At 37.1% G+C, this 27994-nt stretch overlaps 1 protein-coding gene across 5 annotated transcripts in view; it reads left to right on the forward strand.

Annotated features, from left to right (window-relative positions):
* Positions 1 to 27994, forward strand: part of ELOVL6 (ELOVL fatty acid elongase 6) — a 139062-nt gene that overhangs the window by 76105 nt on the left and 34963 nt on the right. For all 5 annotated transcript variants that reach the window (XM_072755479.1, XM_026017579.2, XM_072755478.1 and 2 more), the window contains one exon: positions 12602 to 12733. In XM_072755479.1, coding sequence (XP_072611580.1) covers positions 12602 to 12733 — 132 coding nt within the window. The remainder of the gene's footprint in view (positions 1 to 12601; positions 12734 to 27994) is intronic.

Here is a 27994-nt window from a genome sequence, read left to right on the forward strand (position 1 = left end):
CAGTGTACGGGACCTGACCCTTGGCTTCCTAGGTTTAAGTTCAGCACTGTCATTCAAAAGCTCTCGGTTCTTGTTCAAGTTACTTAACCTTGTTTCTTAGTTTCTTTGTCTGCAAAATGAGGATGGTGGTTGGTTCTTTGAAATATAAATGAGACTATATATATATATACATATATATATGTGTGTGTGTGTGTGTATATATATATATATATATATATATAGTGCTTGGAGAACCAAGGGCTAAGTTCTAACCACAGGGCCTGGAATCTAGTTAGTCTTCCCTTTAGAAAGTTAATATTACTTTCACTAAATTGAAACACACTCTCTTTTACTGGTCTGGAGTAATGCACAGGGTTGCATTCCAAGCCAGCCTTCAACTTTGTGTCTATTATGGACCAGTAAGTTCCTGTTGCAGAGATTTGTGTAGATAGTTGCAACCTATGGATGTTCAAGAAATACTTTTCAATGTTGTTGTAGCCCTTAGGCATCTAGTATTTCTCAAATTGTCTCAAAATGCTTTAAGCTTAAAGAACATATCTTGAGTAAATACAGGTCAATCCTTTTTCTTTTAACTTTTTTTTTTCTTATGGTGGGAAGCCTTGCTGTGTAAGTACAGACCATTCTTTCAATCCACCCAAATCTGTTGCTTACAAAATCAGTCTTGACAAATAAGAAGAGTAGAAAAGAGTAGTAAAAGCAAAAGCTCAGGTTTACTATACAGAGTGATTGCTCTCTATTGACATAACATGTGTGTGCCAACATGAGGAGTCTGAAGGACGCATTACTTCCTGATGCATGCCCCAAAGGGAATGCTCTTGGGATTGTGGGAAGACACATTAGCCTTCTGGCTTTCAAAGAAACCATGAGTCAGATACACTCTCTTCTCTTCCTAAGCATTTTCACTTTCTTGTGAAACGGATTTGGAAAAGGCTGCTGTGGGTATTGCTATTTTGAGAATCTCTTTCGTCAGAACCCATGCTTAATAAATCCCACCATACCTTAGATGGGCCCCAGGACTCCTCTGACAAAGAAGTAAAAAGAAATTACTTTTGTCTCACAACCTAGTAGTACAAAGAAACTTGTAAAAATAAAACTAATTCCTCTTTCATCCTCTTAAATGAAAGCTATGCTCTTAATCTTTGAGTTTTCTAATAATAGATCTTGAGATTTTTACTATTACACTTTATTCCCCAAAAATCTTTTTTATCATTTTTTCTAGCTTTGAACCTATGAATGAAGAAGAAAAAATAAAGAAGCAAAGTGAAGGTCTTTGTGGGAAATAAAGTAAACAGATATTAAGATTAAAGACTCCTAAACCGGGATCCCTGGGTGGCGCAGCAGTTTGGCTCCTGACTTTGGCCCAGGGCGTGATCCTGGAGACCCGGGATCGAATCCCACGTCGGGCTCCCGGTGCATGGAGCCTGCTTCTCCCTCTGCCTATGTCTCTGCCTCTGTGTGTGTGTGTGTGTGTGTGTGACTATCATAAATAAATTAAAAAAAAAAAAAAGACTCCTAAACCAGCTTTGGGCACTATCTGACTGGCAGGTTTCACTCTGGTTTCCCTGTAAGAACTGAAGATATGAACATTATAGTGAGCAGCTCCGTGTTCAGCTTGTTCACCTTTGTACATAACCATCAGAGGAGAATCAGTGTTTCCCAACAAGGCCTATGTTGGGAAGCAAAGGCCTGAGAGTTACTAATGAAAAAACCAATAATTTGTTCTAAGATTTAGAAAATGGTGTGATTGATGTTTTCATATTTGGCATACTTTATCATATGAGAGCACCTACTTGCCTTATATACTTCTGACACTTACAAAATAGAGCTTTTCCTACTCTTTAATTTTAAGAAGTTTGTGTCATAGAAACGTTTATTGTTATCAAGTTGTTGTACTTTAATGACCTAGAAAAGAGTAAGAACTTCTAAGACCTACATAACAGTTGCAAATTCTGATAGTCTAAAGTATTTTTATGGCATTGCTCCATCCAGAGCTAAGTTAGGATTGGCTTTTATGGAATTATCTTATCCTGTAGGATTGGTTAGTAAAGAGATGACTGGAAACAATTGGAATTCTACTTCAAGAATTTGAACTCTGTGTGTGGGGTAGGGGGTTGTCTTGGCAGTGACTAACCTTTATTGAAGATTATTCCTTTCTCTTGGAGACAGACTATAAAAACATTTCTGAATAACCTCCATGATAAGGAAAGCATTGCAACAGATGTAGAGTTTGTAAGAATTGATCACTTACATCTTCACCAGCCTAGACCATGTTTCTATCATAGGCAGAGGTGAACCAAATTCGAGAACAGTGAAGGAAAAATTGACCCGAATTGATCATTTTGTCTTGTCTTCAATTTTAAATTGAATTGCTGATTTGAAAAGAGAAGTTTGCTCTGTGCTTAGAATCAGTTCGAAGTAATTCAGCCTGAGTATATCTGAAGCATTAGTGACTTCATCCCAACAGTAAATGTATTTTTTGGAGCTGTATCTCATTTCAACATACATTCTCTTGAGTTTTCTGATTTCTCTATTCTTAATCTTGATATTTATATTTCGCTTTTCCACGATTTCTCAACCTTAGCACTACTGACATTTGGGGCTGGATAACCCTGTGCAGCATCCAAGGCCTCCACACACTAGATGCTAGTAGCCAACCCCTATCCAGTCATGAAAAACAAAAATGTCTCCAGATGTTGCCAAATGTCTTCTGAGGGGCAAAATCATCACCCCATTGTGAACCACTCACCAGTGTAAGTAAGTGTAGGTAAGAGTAGATAAGAGAAGTTCATATATTGAGCCCTGGGAACACTTCAAGTTTTAGAGATTGGATAGAGATAAAGAAAGAACCAGCAAAGGAGAATGAAAAAAGAGCCGATAGTGAAATTGGGGGAAGAAATAAGGGAAAATAGGGCTCCAGAAACCAAGTGACAGATGGACAGACAGAAAAGAAGGAGTTAACATCTGTCTCAAATGCTGCTGCTCTTAAGCCACCTGAGATGAAGACTCATTCTTCATGGATTTAACAGTAAGAATGATGAAGCATAGGACAGTGGAGTTGCTGCAAATAGGAAAATGTGCTGGATGTAGCCTGTAATGTATATTTTAAGATTAAAATGCAAGCGATAGTCACAAGCCAAATCGTCTTTGTTGTCACAAAAGAGTATAAGATGGCAATTTAGAACTTGTGACAGTGGGGATAAAGTGAATACATATTAGTTATTTCTAATAAATTGTGTGTGTTGCTAGAAATTCCAAGCTTTGGTGCCTAGTCCATTGTAAGATATATGATAAATCATAAGTTACTACCAAGAGTTCAAGTACTGATATTTGTGAGTTTATATGCATATGAGGGACAATCCTCATAACAGTGTGACTCTCAGCCCCTTGCATTCTAAAGTGCTTTCTTGACTTGGAGGGAAGAGCAAGGCTGGCTTTGGATCTAACAAGCTAAGAATAGAGAATAAAGGTTTGCCCTCTTCAGGGCTGTCCCCTATGAGTTGCAGCAGAAAAATGGCTTTAAGACCTTATTATTTCAAATTAATCCATGTGGGAAAATGAATAATAGTCCCCCAAAGACATCCATGTTTTATTTGTGAATTTGTGAACGTGTTTCTCTTACATAGCAAAAGAAACTCTGCAAATATGACTAGGTTAAGGAATTGGAGAAGATAAGATTGTCCAGGAATATCTGTGTGGGTCCAATCTAATCACATAAGTCCTTAAAATTGGAGAACCTTTCTTTCCACGGTGTGGGCCTCAATTATCTCTCCGACCCAATGTAATCACAGGGGTTCTTTGGAGGGAGGTAAAGATCAGAATCAGAGGAGGTGATATGATGACAAAAGCAGAGTTTAGAGAAGGCTTGGGACCCTGGAACAGAGGTAGGAGCAATGCATTTTGAATGTGGTGAAGGCCAAGGAATGCAGGCAGCTTCTGGATGCTGCCTAAAGCAAGGAAAGAGAGTGCCCCCTAGAACCTCCAGAAGGAAAGCAGCCTGGGTGCACCTTGAGTTTAGCGCCACAAGACTCATTTCAGACTTCTGACTCTGGAACTTTAAGATGATCAAATCATGTTGTTTGAAGCCATTACATTTGTGGGGATTTGTTACAGCAGCATTAGGAAAGCAACACAGTCCAACTCATCAGACAAATTGTCCTCATTACTAGAGTTCTTTCTAGTGTCTTCAGGCTTTATCTTATGTCACTGAACAAGTATTGTGAAAACCCTAATCAAAATCTTGCCGCATTATTACTTTCAAGATCAAAAGAGAGTTCTTTCTTGGGTTATTGGGTGATATCTCATGGGTGAAAAAATGTCTGTCATTTCCACCGCCTTGCTAATAATATATTTCTTCTTGTCATTGCCAGTTTTTTACTCAGGCTTAATCTTTTACGTAAATTTGATTTTGGTGACAAAAAAGTATCCATGAGCTATACTACAAAATAGTCTTTATCACTTCTGGGCTATTTTTTCTCTAATCCAGAAATAGCAGTTGGGGCATGTTTTCTCATTGCTTCCCCACCCCTCTTGTTTCAAAATTTGTATCCCAGGGGAAAGTCAGTACAACAGTATATTTAATCATTCAATAGTTACCATGAAAACATGTGGGTTCTTTTTCCTTGATAGTAATTTCTAGCTTCTTTACAGTTGTCTGAAGCAATGAGTGTAAACTAAAACTCTATAAACATGAGGTGGTAGTAGACTGCGGCAGAAATGGATTATCTTTCCATTCAAATGAGTAGTCCTTGAGTATAAAGCTCTCATAAATTTGGATATGTTTCTGCTTGTTATGAGCTGGTGTCTGTGCAGCTGTCATTTTGATTTGAAGTCTGGGAAAATTGTGTGTCTGAATTGGATTTAATCTTGTAAACCTGAAATCCGGTTTCCGTTCCATTGTGAATAATCATAAATGCTTTTTACAGTGTTTTTTCACTTCTGCTTTTAGTCTCCAACTCTCAGATAATTCTATTTTCTACAGAACATTTCAGGGCTTCTTTAGGATGAAGGCAAGTAGGAAGCAAATTTCTGTATTTGACTCTAGTTTTTATTTTTATATATTTTTAATATTTTATGAAACTTCTAATTTTCTATTTCTATGGCTAGCAGGCCATTAGAATAGATAACAAATTTCAGAAACAAGCAAGCAAACAAGCAAAAACCTGCAGCCTAACAAATTTCAAAAACAAGCAAGCAAACAAGCAAAAACACATAATTGTACTTTGTGTAACTTCTGATCCAAGAAAACTTTATTTTCAGGAAAAAAAAAATCACGAATGCTCATTTCTATTTCATAGTAGATTTTAAGACTTTAAGAGGTAAAATTTAATTTGATAATGGGGAGTCACTCACTGCTGTTATTTCATAGGAGACATTTCAGAATTTTAGTGTGCTTTCTGTATTCATCCTTATATTCATTCTTATATTCTTAACGGGTGAGCATTTCTTCATTGGAAATTCAGATGAAAGCTTTCTTTTTCTTAGAACAAAGGGCATTTCTTTAAAAGAATTAGCACAATGAAAGTGAAGTGCTGATGGAACCACTTTCTGAATTCTATTTCTGCATGCCATCTCCTATTTAGAACTTACTGTTGTTTTTTTTTACATGGCCTCTAGACTGTAATGTTTTGCCATGACTAGTATCAGTAGCTGATATATTATGCAAGACAGTTACTTGGTTATTTGGCAATTCTAACTCAAAGAGACAAGCAGTACTAGGTAATCAAGTTGAGCCACACTGTCAAAACAAACTATAAATGAGTTTGTCGATACACAGCTCATTATTAGTTTGCTTTGAAATGAGAGATTTGTCTACCAAGATTACTGGCAAAATTTTTATTCAGAAAGGGTCACAAGCTTTACTTTTTCTAAGTAGATAAGAAACTCTAACCTTTGTCAAAGAAAGAATCTAATTCTTTCTTTGTTTTAGTGTCCTCTTAAATCTTTAATTCTAACTTTGAACTTCAATCTTTCTGATCAGTTTTGTGAAACCATGTCTTCTAAAACAAAGAAAATATATTCTCACATCTCCATAAAACATGATATTTTAGGATTAAAAGTGACATTTGCTCTGCAAGACAGTTTGTTTAGGACAGTGAACCGAATATCAGTGTTATTGAAACAGTGCCACAGTTGGCCTAGCAATTGGCTATTCTTTTCCCAGGACAGGAGAATATTCATTCTTTTTTTTTTTTTTTAAGATTTTATTTATTTGAGAGAGGGAGAGAGTACGCAGGGGGGGAGGGTCAGAGGAAGAAGGAGAAGCAGTCTCTCCTGCTGAGCAGGACCATCTCAGGACTCTGGGATCATGACCTGAGCCTAAAGCAGACATTTAACCAACTGAGCCACCCAGTGCCCCAGAATATTCGTTCTTAAGTGAATAAAACTTCAAGGCGATCCCATTTGATAATTCCTGGGAAGAGTAGCAGTTCGTTAAAGACGTTCCTTCCGTTCACACTACTGCACTTTACAGCTACAGATGCTGGCCGTGTGGTTGTGGGGAACATGCCCTTGTGTTGACTTAAAGATGCAGTCAAACTTTATCCACATCTGCTCACTGGAAGACGAGTAATCAATGCCAAGTCTCCCCATGAACTTATCTCTTTTTATTCTGGCCCCCAACCCAGCTATAAGACTTTGAATGCTCTCCATGGCCTGAACCAGCATGTCTCCATCTATCTTTCCAGGGGCCATGAGCAGTAATACTTCCCCTTCTTCTCTCCCCCAGGCACATAATGGTATACACATGAGTGAAACTATTCTTCTGTATTTAAAAAAAAGGAAAGAAAGGAAAATTAAGCCACAGATTCCAGTACTATACTTCAGTTATTCGTCATAACACTTTACTGACCACACATCTCACTCCCTATCACAACTTTGAGGAGAAGATGCAGACCTAATTCTGCTACCAGAGCTCTAACAAGCTGACTTTAATCCACATTTCCAAACTGACTCTCTTTCATGTCTCCCTACCTGCCGTGGAAACATCAGGTGTGATATGTGCTCAGCTTGGCTCATGCCTAAGGTACTGCTGTCTTTCCATTTCAAATTTTCACTTACATCTAGGTATCCATTCAAATCCTTAAAGGGTCTACCTCAAAGCCCCCCCTCCACAGGACATTTTCTCATCACGTTAATATCTCCTGCACCAGAATTTTTATCAGACATTATTATCTATAGCATGTTTTTCTTGTCCTTCTAACTAGATTGATAGGAGCAGAATTTACTCTTATGTAAGGATTGGTTCATTATCATTTTTTCATTCAGGGGCATGCTAAATACCCTGCAAATGAAAATGATGAACGTTCATTTAAATTGTGAACGGATGGATGGATGTCAGCATTTTTTATCAGCAACTGATAAAAGAAAGGTAATTAATCAGTATCTTGCTGATTCAGGTGTTAGAGAGGTGACATTTTTAATGGAGCTGTATATGTATGTGATTTTAACATTTTGAAAGTAGAAAGATCATACTTCCCGTTGTAAAAAAAAAAAAAAAAAGCCAACAAGAAAATAGAATTCATCAACATTTATAAAAAGGTGACAGAAGGCAAAAATGGTATGTTGACATATATGTACAAGCAACTTTGTGTAACAGTTCTGTTTTAGAAGGAGTGTACTTCCCTAGAAAGATATACGTAGCCACGACATTCAGTCCATTGTACTAATGCAACTCCACTTTGAGCATGGCCCTGCTTCAACAATAGAAAAAAATGAATTACAGAAAAATGGGTTTCTCAGCTTTTTTTTTAAAATAAATAAGGAGAACCTGTGATATTTCAACTCACATCTGAGAGGAAGGCGAAACAGGAAAGAGGGTGTTTGCAACTTAAACTCAGAAATCACACATTATTTGGCTTCCTGGGTCACACATAAGTGGTTAGAATAACACCCTTCCCTTTAGTCACAGCTTTGTCTTGCAATTATAAAGTCACTATTCATTTGCATTTATTATGGACATATTTCCATTATTTTTTAAAGATTTTGTTTATTTATTCATGAGAGAGACGGAGAGAGAGGCAGAGACATAGGCAGAGAGAAAAGCAGGCTCCTTGCGGGACCTGGGGATCAGGCCCTGAGCCAAAGGCAGACACTCAACCACTGAGCCACCCAGGTGCCCCTGAACTAAAGAAGTCTTAAAAGAGACATGGCCTCGCCAATTAGCATTTTTTCTCAGTTTCAGTCTCTTCGTCTAGAAAACTTTCTGTGCTTGGTAACTATCAGCCAAAGCCCATGAGGTGTTCCGGTGTGCTTTCCTTGTCTTCCTCAAAGCTTTGTTTGTATTTTCGCTCTGCCTTGTACCTTACACATGCATGGTAGCCACAAGAACCAGGCCCAGAGGAGTTCAGGCCATCTTCCCAAGGTGTTCATTAGCAATTAACCTCTGTTGAAACGCCACCCACAAGAAAGAAAGTCTCACCATTCTCAAATGAACTTGTTTGACTCTTAGAAGAGCTCAAGTCAGCCAATAGAGATCTTGATGTGAGTGTTAAGAGAGTCAGGTCCTGGTTTCAGTGGAAGCTCAGGGGTTGACCAAAAAAACCACACACACACACACAAGCAACCCACAAAAAACACATTTGAATGTATATGCATATAGTCATTCTTTGATAGGTGTTATTAGATAGAATAATAAGTACAAATAATTAGCAGCTACTCTGTGAGACTAGAAAAAACACCTCCTAGGAATGTTTTGGACCTGGGTAGAATGATAGAAAAATGCAGCTTCCTAAAGATAAATAAGAAAGCCATTATTTATTTTTACTAGTTATGGGCTAATGTCCATTCACATGGATGACAGAAATGGAAGGGGGCAAAGAGTAAACAAACCCAACAAGTTCAAAGCACATCAGTATTTCATTTGGGTGATCTTTACTTAGTTGGTTACTTTGTAATTATAGCTACAGAAGCAGTGTCCTGAAAAGTATTAGGCACCTATAGTGAAGGGTTGGGCTCTATGATATACATTTAAGATTCATTAAACAGGAGGAGTCACTACCCTCTGGAAATTGCTAGTTATCTAGTAATAAAACAATGTAGTGTTACCATTATACCCAGCTATGGAGGCCTGCCAGAATATGAAGAATTATTAGATTAACATTGAAGCATTAGAGAACTCCTCTCTCCCCATTAAATAGTAAGTGGGCTAGCAGGAAGTCATTACTCATCTTGACTATAATTGAACATTTACCAAAAAGATGGCAGAACCAAAAGGTAATTTGAATCCATTTAAATCGCGCAGTTGGCTAAAGAAAATCTTACCTTATTCTAAGCTAAATGGAAAAATCATGATACATTCAACTATAAATGATACATTTTGATTTCTCTGTTGGAAGAGGTAAGAGTTAATGCTTTCTTAGATGACTCCCTCTTACAGAAGAAGTCAAAGCTTCATTCTAAGTTAACTTAAACCATAACATACTTGAATTTCACCACAGTAGATTTATAAGGTATACAATAAGCACTTTTTATTACAGCATGTGACTCTGCTCTAACCTTGACAATTAATTAATATTTACCTATCTGCTTGAGCAAAATTTTGGTAGTTTTGGCCCATATACAGGATGTGGCTATGTGATTATAAGAAACTAATGTCATCCAGCACCTCCCCCCAGCCCCCGTTCCCTCTTCTGTAGAACAAGAAAATTGGGCTCCATCTCAAAGATTTCTTGGAATTCTCAAATTCTCTGCATCTATATTGATTGACTTGGTTGCCTTAGCTGTGGAATTGAAGGTTGGTAAAGATATCTTTAGAAAACACATGGAAGAGAGAATGGTCTGTGCCAGGATGTTAATAGTGCATTAGGACTAATTTTTCATTCCATAGCTGAAGAAATGTAGAAGAAAAAAATCCCGAGGGAAGATTTTTGTATTTTTCTTGGTTCTTCAAGGCACTATATTTTTCACTTAATGGCTAGAATGATAGGATCGTATAAAGACATCTATTTAAGTTGGTTCATAATTGTAAGTAATACAATTAATCTATAACCATAACCAAAATCTGAATTAGATTGAGCAAGAGCAAGAATGATAGATAATTTAAGGAAAAGCTTTCGGGGGTCATATATAATTCCTTTGTATTCTCTATGAGATAAACAGGGTTTGGATCAAAGTGTTCCAAGCCCCAAAAATATGATAGTTGAAATGTGAAGGCACAGAGATTCCTCTTGGTCTATTCACAGTTAAACAATGTGCCACACAACAATGATCATGCAATTTAGTAGGAGGGCTTGCAGAATTCTTACATGCCTATAAAATAACACATCAGGTATGCTTTTTCCCTCCTGGAAGTTTACCACAGGAGAACAGGGAGATCTGAGGCTTAACCTCTAAGCCTGTTTGCTTATCCATAAAATGAAGATAATGCTCTACCTACATTAGAGGTGATTAGGAGGATCAAAGGAGAAAGCTCTTTAGCACTATGTGTGTCCACCCACAGGACTCACTCCCTAAATCATACTATGAATATTGTCACTCATTATTACCTTTATCATTTAGAGAAGAAGAAGAAGAAAATTATTTTAAAAGATTTAGAAAAGAATAATAAAAAATATATACTATTTCATATTACTGTTGCTTATATTAACTTGATAGAATTTGTTATCTAATGAGTCCTTGCATATATTTATATACATATATATGCATATATATAAAAATGTGTGTGTGTGTGTGTGTGTGTGTAAATGCAGATAATGATTAGGACCCAATTTAGTGACATACACTTGCAAAATTCCTATAACACACACATGAGTATACTTATATATACTCATTCACATTCATGTTTATATTTATTATATGTGCACATTTGTAGCCAAAAGTACTTTCCTCTTGAAATGTTTAATAAAGTTTCCATAAAATTGTCTCATGTTTCCACCTCTCTGTGAAGTATAGAAATTACCTGTTTATGTAGGATGAAAATGGATCGTGTTTTTTTGCAAATATTTCATTTTTTAGTAATTCATATGTTACTGGGAGAGTACAACCATTCATTCACTCAGTTAATGTTTGCTGAGTGCACAGATGCATAATTATTTTTTCCTATCAGAAAATTTGATAGAAAAAGACCATGATCATCCAACAAATATTTATCAAGTGGTTCCAATGGGCCAGGTCTTGGGTGTTTCCAAGAGAAGCTGCAAACCTCAGTTGGAAGTGGCTTATTCCACCTTTGTGGGTTGATTACTGGAATTACTGCTTTATTGGGTGTTGTTCACCACATTTGTCACATTCATTCATTGAAGTAGGTGTGTTGCTTGTGTAAATAATGAGAATCCCTCTTTAGTCAGCAATATATACTAGCGGTATATCAGCAATTAGGAAGAAGCATTTTGCAAAAAATGCTCTTAAGGTTAATTCATTTTGCTTTTTGCATTATGCTTGTAACTTTTCAACGATTTCCCTTTTAATCTAATTGAGGGGTGAATATCTATTTTAAGAGAAATACTCCTATTTTAGAAAGTTCATTCAGGTGTTTAAATTATTTACAAGGCCTCTGTTACTTTCTTTTGAATCATAGTTCTATAGAATCTTGTTTTTGTTCTTATTGGTATTATCAATTCCAACAGTGGAATTACAGTACAGTAATAAACCTGGTACAGTAATAAACCAGGAAGACCTAAAGATTCTAAGAGTCCTACCTAAGCCTGATGAAAAGAGAGAGAGAATAATGAGCCCCTGTGTTCTTTTATCCTTTTGTTAATCTGGTTTCATTTCTCTACACTGAATATTGTTTTGGTTTTGTTTCTTTCCTGGGATATTTTAAAGCAAGCCCAAGACATGCAATTTCACCCATAAATATTAAATAAGCACTTTAAAAATTATTACTAAGACTGTCTGATTTTTTTAAAAGTCTTTTTCCCATTGATTTGCTTAAATAAAGACCCCCCCCCCAAAGTATACTTATTGTCTTTGACTATAGTCTTTCAAATCACTTCTTAATCTAGAAGAGTCTCATTGGATTCCACACTCCTAACTTAATTGAAGAAATAAGTTCAGTTGTCCTATGGAAGTTCCCACAGTCTATATTTCCTGTGAATAAGTAGTAAAATCAGATTTTGATTAGATTCAAATTCAAGCTTTAAGGCAAGTCTGCTTTAGGTAGTTCTGTGTTCTTCTTATTGCACTGTATGATGTCTACCAGGAATCCCTAAGTCATGTAGCTTGATTTTAGTGCTTTAGTTCCCCCAGTGAAATTTTTTCTTTTTGTTATGTTAATGTTACATTGTAGAAATTTTTAAAGTCAAAGAGCCCCAAAAGAGCATGCCTCTATTCCAACATGTGTTGGTTAATCTAGAATGACCTAATTTGTCGAGGAAGGTTTCCATGGAATGCCATGTCATCAAAAGGATTAAATAAATATTCTCTCTTCAGCAAAGGGGCACATTCCCAAGAATATGCCTTTAGTGCTTACTGCTATAAAATATCAAAATATTATAAATATAATTAATAATTAATAATTATAATAATTAATACGATGATATAATTAATAATTTATTTTAAATATAAAATATTATGAATAATTAGTAAATAAAAATTTCTGATGAATAAAAATAAATTGCCTGGAAGATTTTTATTTCCTAAGATACTGGCTTTTTGTTTGTTGCAGGAAGAAATCTTTCCTGTTTTCCGCACTGTATGCTGCCTTTATCTTTGGTGGTCGGCACCTGATGAACAAACGGGCCAAGTTTGAACTGAGGAAGCCATTAGTGCTCTGGTCTCTGACCCTTGCAGTCTTCAGGTAGGTTTCTCTTCATTTTCCCAATGCAATCCATCCATTTCATCAGACTTGGCTGAAAGAAGCAATGCTTGACTATTTTATCTTATACCGTCTATTTTTGACTGTTCAATACCCTGAGGATAACATAAAGCCATGCCCAGAGAGTAGGTCTTCTTTGCAACCAACTTGTCATAGTATACTCAGTCTGTTATTTTCAGGCTATTTTTATTGTCTTGTCCAAACTGCTCACCCAGTGATCCTGTTTATCTCTCAGGCCTAGAAGCAATGTGTCAATTCCATCATTTTTGTTGCTTAAATATAGCTGAAGGGTTAAATGCAAAACCACACGGGTAAACTATTGATCTATGACAGAGTAGGATTTAAATGTGCTGGGGATGCTGTTACTGACTAATGTGTAATCAAAACATGGCACTTAGACACATGACTAGATACTGGACACCTATCTATGTCAGTATTACTAGACCAGAGAATGCTTTTAGCGGTGCATCCCCCAAAGCACCATTTACCCCCATTGCCTGAACCGACTTGCTGGTTTATGTGTATGCAACCAGTTCTTACTTTGTATTGGCTAGAACTCATCTTACAGGCTGTCAGACAAGAGCTATCTCCTCGGGGGCATCTCCCAGCCAACATTCATACACATTCCTGGAAGCTTAAAGGAACATTTCTAGCTTTGTAATATTTAGTGATCTAGTCCATCACAGGACAAATTAGCACCCAGCTGGTATCCATACAAGCGCCAGAAAAATGTTTTGCTTGTCAAAACCCACAAGTTTATAACTCCACTTGAAGGAAGAGGAAGTGGAGGAAGAAGATGTAGATATACTACAAATAAGTAACTATTTTAATATTTATGAATATGCACTCGTATTTTTATACTACATATTAACTGTCCCACCACTAAGCAGAAATAGATGGTATCATTAAAAGCCTCGTTAGTCACTCAAGGTTTATTAAAAATGATCAGGCAGGAAGAGGATTTTCATTAACTCCGATGATCTGTGCATTTCCATTATGTCAGATCCCTGCATCCACTCATTTGCTTGCTACCACTGGCTATACTCTAATTTGGTACATTTTGTAAGTTCTACATTTCAAGTGCTCATGATTTGGATCTGTCACTAAAAAAATTCTTCCGTTTTAATCAGTATCAGGACATGATTCTCTGTAATACAAAGGAGCATTTTCATTTTTGTTCACATCTAAGGTTCACAAAGCATGCCTCTACTAAAGTATTTTGCTATTTGAGGAAAAAGTTATCTTTTTTAAATACTTTATTTATTTATTTTAGAGAGAGAGAGAGAGCATGTATCATGGTGGGGGGCGGGGAGGGAAGAGGAGGGAGGAGCAGATGGAAAGGGACAAGCAGACTCCCTGCTGAGGGTGAAAACCTGACACAGGGCTTGGTCCCACAACCCTGAGACCATGACCTGAGCCAAAATCAAGAGTCTGGCGCTAACCTACTGGGCCACCCAGGTGTCCCAAGGAAAAAGTTAATTTTTATCCTAATGATGCCTTTCAGTATTTTAGAGTTTTCAACAAAAACCTTTATCTTTCGTTTTTTAAAAACTTGCATACATATGAGCAAAGAGTTCAAGGAGCCCCCCCTCCCATGCACCAGTTACACTGCTTAAACTATTATCACCAAATGGATCAATCTTCTTTCATCTACCAGCTTTCCTCTTTCCCCCAAATTATTTGGAAATAATACAAACTGAACTACTTTTGAATGAAATGATACCACTTCTAAAAGTTAACTTCTCATTTTTAAAAAACGACCAGAGTATTATGATCTCACTTAAATTAGTAAAAAACTTTATCCTTTAGTGTTCAGATTTTCCCACTTGTCTCATAAAAAATGTTTTTCAATTTATTTTTAAGAATATGGATCAAAATAAGATCCATGAATTTTCATTAGTTGGTTTCTATTAACTTAGAGGTTTCTCCTTGCCTTTCTCCTCAGCCCTCTGCCAACCCCCAGCTCCCCATCCATCCATTTGCCCTTTATAGTTTCTTCAGAACTCCTGATTATGCTGATTGCATTCTTCTGTCCCCTGTATTTGTTATTAGTTGGTAGTTTGATCTAGACATTTGACTATATTTAGTTTTAACATTTGACAAGACTTTATACAAGAAGAAATTACCTTTATCATCTATTCAGTTATCCTAAAGTATATATAGTTATTATAGCAAAGGCAGGATAAGTGTTTGATTTTTGCCATATTTAGCAATTTCAAAAAAGAAGACAATTTGGTTACCTGGCATGTAAACAATAATGTTTTTTGGGTTTTTTTTTAAGTATCATTATGAACTCATGCATTCATACTTCATGTGTCATTGATTTTTGGATGAATTTGATTTGGATACATTTTCATTCATTGCTATTATTCTTTTTGATGATAAATTATCCATATTTGACCAATGTGAATCTCTTCACGTGGGCTCCTGACACCCTTCACATGCATTGACTAGTGCTCATAGCTTGATTGGGGTTGTGGTGGGGATGACAAGATGTTTCAGGCCAGGCATTGACTAGTGCTCATAGCTTGATTGGGGTTGTGGTGGGGATGACAAGATGTTTCAGGCCAGGCATATTGCATATTTCTTATCCAGAACTACAATGACCCATTTCTCCAAGGAGCCCTAGCTCCTTGTATTTACAAACTACTGAGTTTTGGGGTGGTTGTTGGAGACTAAGGTAGTTTTTATTTCTAGACCTTTCAGAAGCCAGAAATAGAATTTTTTTTTCAAAAGTTGCATCTAGAGTTGGCAGTGATACTTCTAATTCATGTTTGCTAGTAGAGAGTGTTTTACTTAAGTTCTTGTATCTCCTTCATCTCATGCCAAAATCCAGGTTCCCAAAAGAATATGGTTTTGAATGGCTTTTACCTTACTGCATTCACAGATTTTCAAGTCCATCTGTCAATAGCTCCTAATAGGGAAGTTCAGAAATTCCTTGCTCGGGAGATATTCTTGAATCAGATGGCCTGCATCTATTCCACTTACCCCTCTTGCCCACTACAGGATAAGATATTCTCTATTTGGAAAAAGAAGGAAAGAGAAAGAGAACCAAAACTTTGGGTTTGAGGAATTAAAAATGCGGGGAGGGGAGGAACAGTAAGATTTTTTTTTTTTGGTAAAATCATTGAAAATGTGATTTTGTGTGTGTGTGTGTGTGTGCGTGTGTATTGCTGTTTAGAAATAATTTCTGTTCCCCAACTTCTCAAGCTTGCCCATTAGCTTTTTATAGTAGCCAGAGGCTCAACTATGACTAATTTGCAGGTGCCACACACTGTTTACTCAGGAAGACAATTGAGATTGATATTAATGTGGATACGCCAAGTACTTAAGCAAAAATAAAAATCCCATCTTCATACCAATTTACTTCAGAAAGTGGTACGCAGTTTTATCTAGTTTGGCAAGAAATACCTGTAGAATATTTATTTTTCTTCCTCTTTACTTTTGGATATATGATAGTAGCCTTCATACAAGCCATAGGCTATTTAATTTATTAACTGTCATAAATTTTGATTGAGAAAGTAGAATGTGATTGCAACTGAGTTTTTTCACCTGGCCTGCAATATATTTGTTTTATTTAAGTATAATTTTTCTGATATTTTTTTGGGAGTTTCTCCCATCTCCCACACCCTGCCCCACCCTTTTCAGATTCAAACTATCATTGTTTGGTGTCAGTGCTTGGGAATATGACTGGGATGATGACATAGTGCCCAACTTGAGGACAAGCATTTCCATATTTGATGAACTAATTCTGTGTGGCATTTGGCACTAGATATTTGAACATTTCCTTAGAATAGATACTGAGAAAAATTCTGGTACTTTGAATTAGTAAATCCTTTAGATGAGATTGTTTCTCGGCAAAAATCATCAAACGCCTCGAGGTACCTCTGATCCATTCTTCTCCAACGCTGCTGAGTCATTAGATTATGTTGCTATGGTATCTCGGCTGGGTTACTACAGTTGATTTGTAAAGCACTTTCTGTGTATTTATTTAATAACTCCAAGTCTTTCTCAATTGGGTGGAGATGTGTGTGCTTCTGATTCAAGCAGCCTTTACCCAGTATCTGACTGGCAGTGTTTTCCTCTCTTTGGTAGCATCAGACATTTCAAGGAGCCTTCCAGGTCTCTGATCCAAAACAGGTCAAAGCAGGTTGTCTAGTCAGTGTACATCAGAATAAGATGTGCTGCATATTTATAGATGGCCAGTATCACACTTGCTTCATATTTGCTTACTCATGTTTCCTGGTGATTCACTCTGGCCTCAGTTGTGTGATGCTTTATTTACACAAAGCCAAATGTCCTATGCTTTGCAGTTTGACTTCTCACTTTGTTATTAACTGGCAGTTTTTCCCATTGAAATTCATTTTATTTTCTGGCCATATTTTTATTTTGTCATTAAATTTCAATATTGGCTAAAGTATAAAATATATTCAAGCTTAATTAAAAAGAAACATTTTTTTCCTTCTTCAGTGAGATTTCCAAGAACAAAGTGTTTAAATATAGCAGAGGAGACATTCCAAAAAGTATGTTTAACAGTGCAGAGCAGCAGATGAATGGTATTTAATCAAATCTACTTGTGATTCTTTTATATACACATCAGTGTCTAATCTCTAGAGAATTATTAGCAACTGTCTTACTATCTGTCAACAGATATGTAATAAAACCAACTGAAACTATTCAGATGAGAAAATATGACATCTAAAAACTTGTTGGATGGGCCGCCCAGGTGGCTCAGCGGTTTAGCGCCGCCTTCAGCCCAGAGTATGATCCTGGAGACCTGGATCAAGTCCCATGTCGGGCTCTCTGAATGGAGCCTGCTTCTCCCTCTGCCTGTGTCTCTACCTGTGTCTCTGCCTTTCTCTCTCTCTCTCTCTCTAGTCTCTCATATATAAATAAATAAAATCTTTAAATAAATAAAATAAAATAAAAACTTGTTGGAGGGGACATATATTACTGACCTGTAAAATGATGGAACATTGAATGACAGATTTCAGAATAACTTAATCAACTTATCTTCAAGCACTTCTTGTCTAGTATTTTGTTCCATGGTTGCCAAAAGTGGTCCCTCTTGATCTACAAAGAACATTACAGAGAATGATTCCAGTGATAATGGTATAAAATAACTGAGTACATCAGCTATAAATGTGGTAGGAGAAAAGCTCCAGTTGCACTGATAACAGGCTGTAAATTTCACATTTTAAAATGTGGCACCAAGGGGAGCAAAGGTAACAAAGGAAAAGATACCTCTAGAAAGCATATGCTTAGTAAAAAAAAAAAAAAAAGCTGCCGAAAAATCACAGGAATGTGATGCCATGTATGAAGTTTCATAACCCATAAATTAACCCTATTTTTATTTATTAGCGTATATGCAGTGATAGCAAAAGAATAACATTTGAAAAGTTCAGCCCAGTGATTATCTCTGTTTCTGGGGAGGCAGAGGGAATGATGGTATCAGAAGGATCCAAAGGAGTCTTGAACTTTTTTGTAAGATTTTTATGTCACTACGAATAGGTCAAACAAGAAGAAGATAATTGCATTTGACACAAAGTATGGATGGCAGGTTGTTTTTTTCTTTTTTAAGTTGAAAGCAAATAATGAGAAAAATCTACTTTTCGGGGTGTCTGAGTGGCTCAGTTGGTTAAGCATCTGCCTTCAACTCAGATCATAATCTCTGGGTCCTGAGATTGTGTGAGCCTCTCATTGGGCTCCCTGCTCAGCAGGGAATCTGCTTCTCCCTCTCCGTCTGTCCCTCCCCCTCCTGTGCTCACTCTGTCCCTCTCAAATAAATAAATAAGGTCTTTTTAAAAAGATCTACATTTCAAAAGAAAAGCTAGCAGTTGTAAGATTCTGGTGAAATGCCAGTGTACATTAAATAAAACAAGCTTATATCAAAACACAAAAATTTTGTCCTATTGATCCTCACACTTCCCCTCCCTGCCTAATGGCAAGTTTATAATTAGAATTAAGAATATTTTGTATTTTCTCTTTTCTAATCACAATCCTGAGTTAAGAATGTATGTATGGCTGAGAGTAATTTTAGGATCTTTCTCTTCTGTCCATTTGTTTGACTCTTGAAGACTATCTAGTATTTCTATATTGTATACAGATATATGGTCTGATTGATAGCTTATAGACAGATGGAAGTCAGATGTTGCTCATTTAAACATTTGTTCATCATCTCATTTTGTCAACATGTTTTGTTTTTACATAAAGTCTATTTGAAAGTGTAAAATAGCTATATATATATATCAATACTTTGTGCCTTTCTTCCTCTCTAGATTTTGTGCCATTATATCAAAGAACCATAGAAATCATTGAACACTTTGCTTCTGATGCCATATTCATAAATCACAGGTTCTGTCTTATTTTTTTTAACTGTAACTAACAGATGTATAGAAAAATCTTCCTTTCTGAGGGCAGGGTGTCTACAAGTTTTCTTTGCAGAATCAAATAGATTTTTCTCAAAAATAAATTGTTTATTGAGATATAAAACCACAGAGACTAGAAATAACACAATAGCCAGATGACATGATTGTTTAAAAGGTCAGATCAAAGAATGACAGCAAAAGACCTTTTATTTCCCTTTACATCAGGAAAAATGTGAAGTATCTACACTGAATAAAAAAAAACATAAATTATTAATATAAGAAGCCTAATAAACAGTAAAGACAAAAAAGTCCACTACCATAGGAAAACCAATCCCTGCATTTACACAGTACTTTCAGAATTGGCTTCCTTCCCTGGTGAAGGGGACTGTGTTGACATTTTCATAAATGAAGATGACAGTATGTAGTGTGAAAGATAATGGCTTTCTTTAGTATTTTGGGTTGTGTTTGAGTCCCTTGCTATTTGCCAGAATACTCTCCACAGTTCTACTCAGTTCGAATACCAATTTTGTTCTTCTGTTAAACTAGTTTTGCAGCAAAGGAACTACCATACAAATCACCACTACAGGATAAAGAGAATTCTTTCCCTGTCTGCTCTTCCCCAGTGTGTGTGTGCATAAGGCACATGCACACACCTTTTAGGCACTCTCCCAGCTTCTTGGGAATGAATGCCATCCTTCAGTTTTCAGATACAACCCAACCCTAGCGCCAGCTAGGACCTTACATGAGTTTCCAGTGCTCAAATACAGTGAGTCTCCACTCCACACTTTATTAGTTTACCAGGATCATCAGTAAAAATTACAGGACATAAGCTACTTCATTAGCATTGTGTTTATTTTTCAGGTATCTAAAACTGGGTCCTATTCCAGAATAGACTGTAGCCTCAAATTACAATGAAGTGACATTAATTGAATCACTTGACTCCTTTTGAGAAAACAAGCAATAATAAAGATAAGGAATGGGCAACTCTCCATCCTTTAAAAGTAAGTTAAAGTTTATAAAATGGAATCTGTTCACCCTCACTTACTGGGGACAGTCCTTGTTCTATGCCCATTGTCCCAGTATAATTATTAATAGCTCCCCTCTTGCTCTCAAAATGTCCCAGTTTGAATGGGAAATGAAGCAGCCCTTCTATTTATACCCACTGAGCAATTGTGTTGGCTCAATGAAACAGGAAAAGGAAAAATACCAATAATCATTTGCCAACTTAGCCCTAACAAGTTTATTTTTAGCATTGCCTCTCACCTGAAATTTGTTCTTCTGTCTGTAACACTTCCAAATGTTTGACATATCACCACTCAAATTTAAAATATTTAAGCCAGATCCCTTTTTGTTAACCCCATAGAATATCTCAAAATTTGTTGCCCTTTTCTTAGAGAACATCTGTAAGTCCTTCAGAATATACAAATGACTCTTTTAACCAGTCACTATGTTGTAGAATTCTTCTCAAATATCTGGGGTAGCTGTCTGGGGTAGCTCTCTATTTCCATGCTGGCCACTCCAGTCACCACCTTTGCTGCTTCACTTCTTAAGTATTTGCGACCACTAGTTGCTATCTCCCAAATGTTTTCTCTATCCAAGGGACTCTACCTACCATACCATTTTCCTCTCTAAACTTTAATTGAAACTCTTTTGCATATAAGTCAGAACTTCAATCTGCCCATAAAAAAGTAATGATCTTCTCCCGATCCACCTTTCACCCCTGCACTGTACACATTTTCCATTCAAGCCAACATGTGTTTGATTATTGCCTGCAAAACAAACCCACTTTGCTCATCCTAAATTCATGTCTTTGAACACCCCACACCTCCTTCTCTTTCTCCATTCCTCTTTCATTTTCTTTCTTTAAATATTAGCCATCCCTTTGGGGTGCCTGGGTGGCTCAGTCCGTTAAGCATCTGCCTTCTGCTCAGTTCCTGATCTCAGAGTCCTGGGATTGAGCCCCCTCAGGCTTCTGGCTCAGTGGGGAGTCTGCTTGTTTCTCTCCCTCTGCCCCTCCCCCCACTCGTGCTCACACGCATGCTCTCTCTCTCAATAAATCTTTTAAAAAATAAAAATAAGCAAATAAGTATTAGCATCACCTTGACAACTTAGAATGCCACCTCTATAAAGCATTAGCACTTATCACTTCAAGACATATCTCAGCTTCTACGAAACGTGCTGCCATGCATCATTTATCCAGACCATATGCTGCCTTCGCAGTGTGCCTCCTGGGAGACCATTTGAGTTCCTTAAGGCCACACTGGGTCCCACCATTCCTGGAACACTTTGGCATACAGAGTTTCCAAATTAATAGATTTTTAAAAATCTCACATTTTGCCATTGCTCTAGTCACAAGCGATCGGCATTTTCAGTCATTTTACTTATTCACCCTTGATATTTCTTGTGGTCAGCTGCATTGGACATACCTCAGTCCAGTCTTCACTTGGTATGATAAGGCTTTATCTGTGAAATGACAGCACGCTTTAAGAAATCTGGAAAAGACCAGAAACAGTAAGTGTTGACAAGGCTGCAGAAAAAAGGCGACCCTTGTTGCAGTACTGATGGGAATGTAAATTGGTAGAACCACTATGGAAAACAGAATGGAGGGTTGTTAAAACATTAAAAATAGAACTACCATATGATCTAACAATTCCATTTCTGGGTATTTATCTGGAGGAAAAAGCACTAACTTAAAAAAATACAGGCAGCTCTCTGCTCATTGCAGCATTACTTAGAATAGCCAATACACAGAAGCAACTTAGGTGCCCCTTGGTGGATGAATGGGTAAAGAAAATGTGAGAGATATATAGAGTGGAATATTATTTGTCTCTGAAAAGGAATGAAATCTTTCCATTTGTGACAACATGAATGGACCTTGAGAGCATTGTTAAGTGAAAATGAACCAAAGACAAATACTGTATAATCTCACACACATGTGAAATCTTAAACAAAAAAACTGCAAATTCATAGACCGAGAATATATTGGTGGTTGCTGTTGGCAGGAGATAGGAGGTGGGCAAGAGGGTCGAAAGGTACAAACTGCCAATTATAAAATAAGTATGTCATATGGATGTAAAGTACAGCGTGGTGACTATATTTAATAATACTACATTGCATATTTGACAGTTACCAAGAGAATAGATCTTAAAAGCTCTCAGTACAAGAACAAAAATTATAACTGTGTTGATGGATGTTAACTAGACTTATTGCAGCAATTGTTTTGCAATATGTATAAATATTGAATTATTCGGTTGTACACCTAAAACTAATATAATGCTATATGTCAGTTATATCTCAATATTAAAAAAAAGAGAAATCTGAGATTGATGTTACATAATTGAAGGGGACTTCCAAAGGCCTGCAAAGCTCTACACAATCTGGTCTTTGTTACTTTCTGACCTCCCCTTCCCTCCTTCTCCTCCCCCTGCTCCTCCTTCCCCACTGCTTGCTGTTCCTTAACCATACTAGTTAGGCTGCTCCTTCAGGGTTCTCACAATTTCCCTCCTCTGCCCAGAACATTCCTTATCCAGATATTCCAACGGCTTATGCCTAATCTCCTTCAAGTCTTTGCTCAAATTTTACCTTCTTGGTGAGACCTTCTTCAGCCTCCCTAAAATCACGACAGTCCTTCACCACACACTCCTTACCACCCTTGTCTGATTTATTTTTCTCCTTGGCATTTAGTACCTTCTAGTGTACTCTGTTTTTGCTAATCTTGTTCATTCTCCTCCTACTGAACTATGAATTCTATGGGGGCAGGAATTTTTGTCTGATATTATGCTGCATCTTTAAGGTCCATATAGGTACTACATATATATAAATACATATATACTTATTTTTTATATATATTTATATATATATATTTTTTTTAATTAAAAAGGGAAATGAACATAGGGGACTTGTACATGGTTGTTAGTAACTCTCCTTTTCTATTTTGGAAAGTCTTCTTTCCAAAGGTGGAAACAGGAAACATTGTCTGCTTTTCCCTTGAATCCAGGAACTACCAATTAATATTTCCAAGAAAATAATAACTAATTAAGTAAATGTATGATATTTTGATTTTTTTTTTTAATAAAAATGTGCAATGCGAGGGAGAATTCCAAGTTGCTGTGAAAAAGACTTACTGAAAAGGAGCCAGGGAAACAAAGGTCCTTCTGCTTTGCAGGTGGCACCTTGGGCTCTGGCCAAGGTGCAGGCTGGCTGGCCTCTCTTGCGTTAGGCTGGGCAGTGACCTGCAGGTCACCCTGTGGCTCCAGACTTGCCTGATTTATCTGTTTCCCTCCAAATTAAAGGAAAAACAATTCACTCATTATGTAGTGATCACATCCAGATAGGACATAAGTTTATGATTTATGACAGTTTGTTATAAATATAAAAAGTTTAGGAGTGCCTGTCAGTTAGTCAAACGTCTGACTCTTGGTTTTGGCTTAGGTCAAGATCTCACAGTCATAAGATCGAGCCCCCTGTTGGGGTCCGAGCTCAACTCGGAGTCTGTTTGAGATTCCTTTTTTTTTTTTTCCTAAGATTTTATTTATTTATTTATGAGAGACACAGGAGAGAGAGGCAGAGACACAGGCAGAGAGAGAAGCAGGTTTCCTGCAGGGAGCCTGATGTGGGACTCAATCCTGGGGCTCGATCCTGGGACTCCAGGATCAAGCCCCAAGCCAAAGGCAGATGCTCAACTACCCTGAGCCACCCTGTTTGAGATTCTTTACACCATATCTCTCTACTCCTCTGCCCCTCCCCTTACTCTTGCTCTCTCTCTCTCTCTTGCTCTCTCTCAAATAAATAAATAAAAATCTTTAAAAAGAAAGTTTATAGAAAACTCAGACCATCACCAATGGAATACATGGAAACAACAGCAGGTTAATGTAAGCACAGGCAAAGAATGGCCTCTCCTTCTGCCAGAAAGACACTCCACTCGACAACATTTGCCTACTTATAATTGGAAACACTATTCAGTAGTAGTTTTTTTATTAAATAATTTCTTTTTCTGGTTATAAAAGTGAAAAGTCTCTCTATATAAGACTGAAACCACAGGAAACAGAGAAAGCCTTTAATCTCACGACACACAGATATTTATTGTTAATATTTTGGCACATGCCTTTTCCATAATTTAACACTAAGCTTGAGATTCTTTCATTGTAATTTTAATTCTCTGTAATCCAGTTAATATATTTGAGTTAGGACAAAAATAAGACTTCAGGAATATGTTTGTATTACTACTGCTATAACAACTTGAAACAGCTGACATGTAACATTTGAAATCATTTTACCAAAATGAATTAGTATTTAAATAGCTGGAATATGATAGCTTTTCTGAAACTTGTGTGAGAAATAACATGAGCATTCTTGAACAGATCACATGGTAATTTAGGCTATAAGTATAATAACACCTGAAGCATTTGTTAAGGATTATTTTGAATTAAGACTGAAGAATTACAGCATTTAAACTTCCCGTTACCTCACAAATTTTTAAACAATCCTTTTTGTTAGCAAAGTAAAACAAACAAACAAAAATTCTATAAGGCTTTGAATGAAAAACCAAGTCCTTAAAAAAATGTTCAGACCTAACTTTATGAATTGCCCAATTGCATAATTTGAAATCTATCAGATGATGCTGACATTGATAATTTTTAAAAATTTTAAAATACTGAAGCATAGTTGAAATACAGTGTTATATTAGTTTCAGATATACATCATGGTGATTCAATTCTGTATATCACACGGTTGCCCTCCATGATAAGTCTAATTACCATCTGGTACCATACAAAGTTATTGTAATACCATTGAGTATATTCCCTATGCTGTACTTTTCATCCCAGTGACTTAATTATTTTATAACTGGAAGTTTGTACCTCTTAATCCCCTTCACTTATTTTGCCCATCTCCCTGCCCCAATTATTAAGTTGACTTACCCACAGTGGTAGACTGGCTGAAGGAATCTGAAAAAGGAATGACATGTGAAAGTACTAGAAGTTTATTCTGGAGAGGGCCATTTAGTGAATGAACTGAAAATACTGACAGATGAATCTTCCTTCCCTTCATGGTCCACATGTCCTCAAGGACAGTGGAAAACTGTAGAAAAGATATGAAATTAGGGTTCAATAAACGCTGGTCACTTACACAGTGCTGTTAGATAAGTGAAAGTCCTCCTCCTAAATATAATGCCTTTCCCATATGAAAGAATTTGCATGCCTCTTCTGACCTCAATCATAAAAGTACTGGCAGTTCTTTCATGAAAGCTATCAATTTTTCTCCTCTGTATTTCAACCAAGAACTCCACATAGTACCTGCTCATCTATTTTTAATGATGCTGTGGATATGACAGGTTGCCTAGCTCTCACTTGATTTTGCATGTGAAATAGAGGGCCTGGGTTTCTTCTCCCTTACAACCAGCAGTTCTATTAGCCAGGGCTACCAACAGTTCAACTGGTAGCTAGGTCTCCTTGCAACTCTTTCCCTTCCATTTGTTTCAAAACATTTGCAGGTGAAAATTGGTGAGGGTTGTTTGATCCCTTCTTAACCATCACTTATGACTAAATTGTCCTGCTTTCAGGCATCTGTGGTACTCACGCAATCCTCACTGTATATATTTACATCTGCAACAGTTCTTCAGTTTTCAGAGCCCTAGGATTTAGAATCAAACCTATATATTAAAATACTTCATTGTTCACACATTGCATTTCCCTAATAGCATAAGAAAGCAACAGTTTACTTTTCCTCCTTTCCTTTCATTACTAGTGGTATTAGGGTGGACAGAGAAGTGGCCTTTTTACATTATTTTATTCTGAGAAGTAGATAAGCATCACAGACTTAGAAAGAATGTGCAGGGTGGGATCCCTGGGTGGCTCAGCGGTTTAGCGCCTGCCTTCAGCCTGGCATGAGGTCCTGAAGTCCTGGGATTGAGTCCCACATCGGGCTCCCTGCATGGAGCCTGTTTCTCCCTCTGCCTGTGTCTCTGCTCCTCTCTCTCTGTGTGTCTCTCATGAATAAATAAATAAATAAATAAATATTTAGAAAGAAAGAAAGAAAGAAAGAAAGAAAGAAAGAAAGAAGGAAGGAAAGAAGGAAAGAAAGAAAGAAAGAATGTCCAGGATAATTGAAGTAGCCAAGAGAGATTGTTCACTGTTTTAGGAATTTGTTTTAACCCAGAGCTGGAGCAGAAATCTTCAATACAGGGCAGCCCAGGTGGCTCAGCAGTTTAGCACCTGCCTTTGGCCCAGGGTGTGATCCTGGAGACCGGGGATCGAGTCCCATTTCGGGCTCCCTGCCTCTCTCTCTGTGTCTCTCATGAATAAATAGAAAATAAAAATCTTTAAAAAAGAAGACCATTAAAAAAAAAAAGAAATCTTCAATATAGCTTTATATAATTGTCTACAGCTTGAAATTATGAGTCATTAGCTACTCAAGAGTTGTCTTCTGGGGAGTAGTGATCTGGGTTCTCTATAAAGGTTTAGCTTTAAACTGGAGGTACATTAGGTTGGTTCCAAAAAAAATTTTTTTTAATAAAATCAAAAGGGTCCAGGGCAAGACTGCAGAACTTCGGAGAGAACTGAGAAGAAAACCTAATTCTTGCCTTTATAAAGAACGTGTTTCAAACTCTACAGCTTTTGCAATCTTGAACAAAGCAGACAACCTGGCTCAAGAGATTTTATCTTAACTTCTTATAATGCTTCTTGTCATCCCATATGTTTTTGCTGAAACCAAACCCAGTTTTAATCACACCCAAGAGTTAAGGAATTGGACTAGAGTGTTCTCTAATCTGCTGATTGATATCTCTAGGATGTATATGTAATTTTCTGTGCTCCTAAGGACTTTGATCCTTAAATTCAGAGTAGAACTAGGTTAAAGCTTGAAGTCATTAAAAGAAAAGGCAGCTTCCAGATCAAGATGGCAACGTAGAAAGATCCTGAACTCACGACCTCCTATGGACACACCAAATCTATAGCTATATATAGAACAGTTTCCACTGAAAAAAATTCTTAAAAGCAGCTGAGAGGTTCCTCTACATCAGGCAAATGGGAAAAAAAATCCATTATTGAAGTTGTAGGTGTGCCTTGAGACACAGTCTCACCATAAAGTCCACCATAGGCACAAAGACCCATAATGGGGGGTCAACTAAAAACCTGGAGCTTTTCCCTGAGGAGTGAAGGGTTTGAACCCCACATCAGACATCTCAACTTTTAAGATGTGCACCTGAGAGATGAGACCCCAAAATATCTACCTTTGAAAATCAGTGGAGTGGGGCTTGAGCACACAAGAGCTTCAAGTCTATATCAACCTGAAAAGCAGCTCTTAAAGGGCTTGTGTGCTTAGACTCACCCATCCCAGGGCCGAGTGCAGAAAGAGCTGATCAAGAGGCTCATTTGTTTATTTTAAAACATCAGACCAAAGGACAAGCATCGAAATTAACACACATGTAGGGGCCTGCTGGGGTACTCTCCAGGGACCGAGGTTGGTGGGCTCCATCTTTGTGTTCTCCTCTGCCTTGCTACAGTTTGCACGTATTTCCCAGAAAGGTCCTTGTAGCCTCATCTGCTGCCCTGATTTTTGTGGCTGCTGCCAGGGGATACCTCCAGGTCACCTTGCTGTGGTTACCAGCAGGCTTCTGTTTATGGTCTCACAGGACTATATTTGCACATGTTACAAGCTGCTGCCTGAGGGGTTATCATCCCATCAACTTAAATCCAAGTGCTGAGAGAGATCCTCTCATTTGGGACATCAATAGACCTTGGCATATCCTCAACTACTGAAATACATTAAAAGTAAAACAGACTAAAAAAAAAAAAAAGTAAAACAGACTGCTTGGATAATCACAAAGGTTTGTTAGACCAGATGGATTTAACAGATATATACAGAACATCCCATCTAA

This window comes from Vulpes vulpes, chromosome 4 (genome assembly GCF_048418805.1).
Source record: "Vulpes vulpes isolate BD-2025 chromosome 4, VulVul3, whole genome shotgun sequence".
Classification (NCBI taxonomy): domain Eukaryota; kingdom Metazoa; phylum Chordata; class Mammalia; order Carnivora; family Canidae; genus Vulpes; species Vulpes vulpes.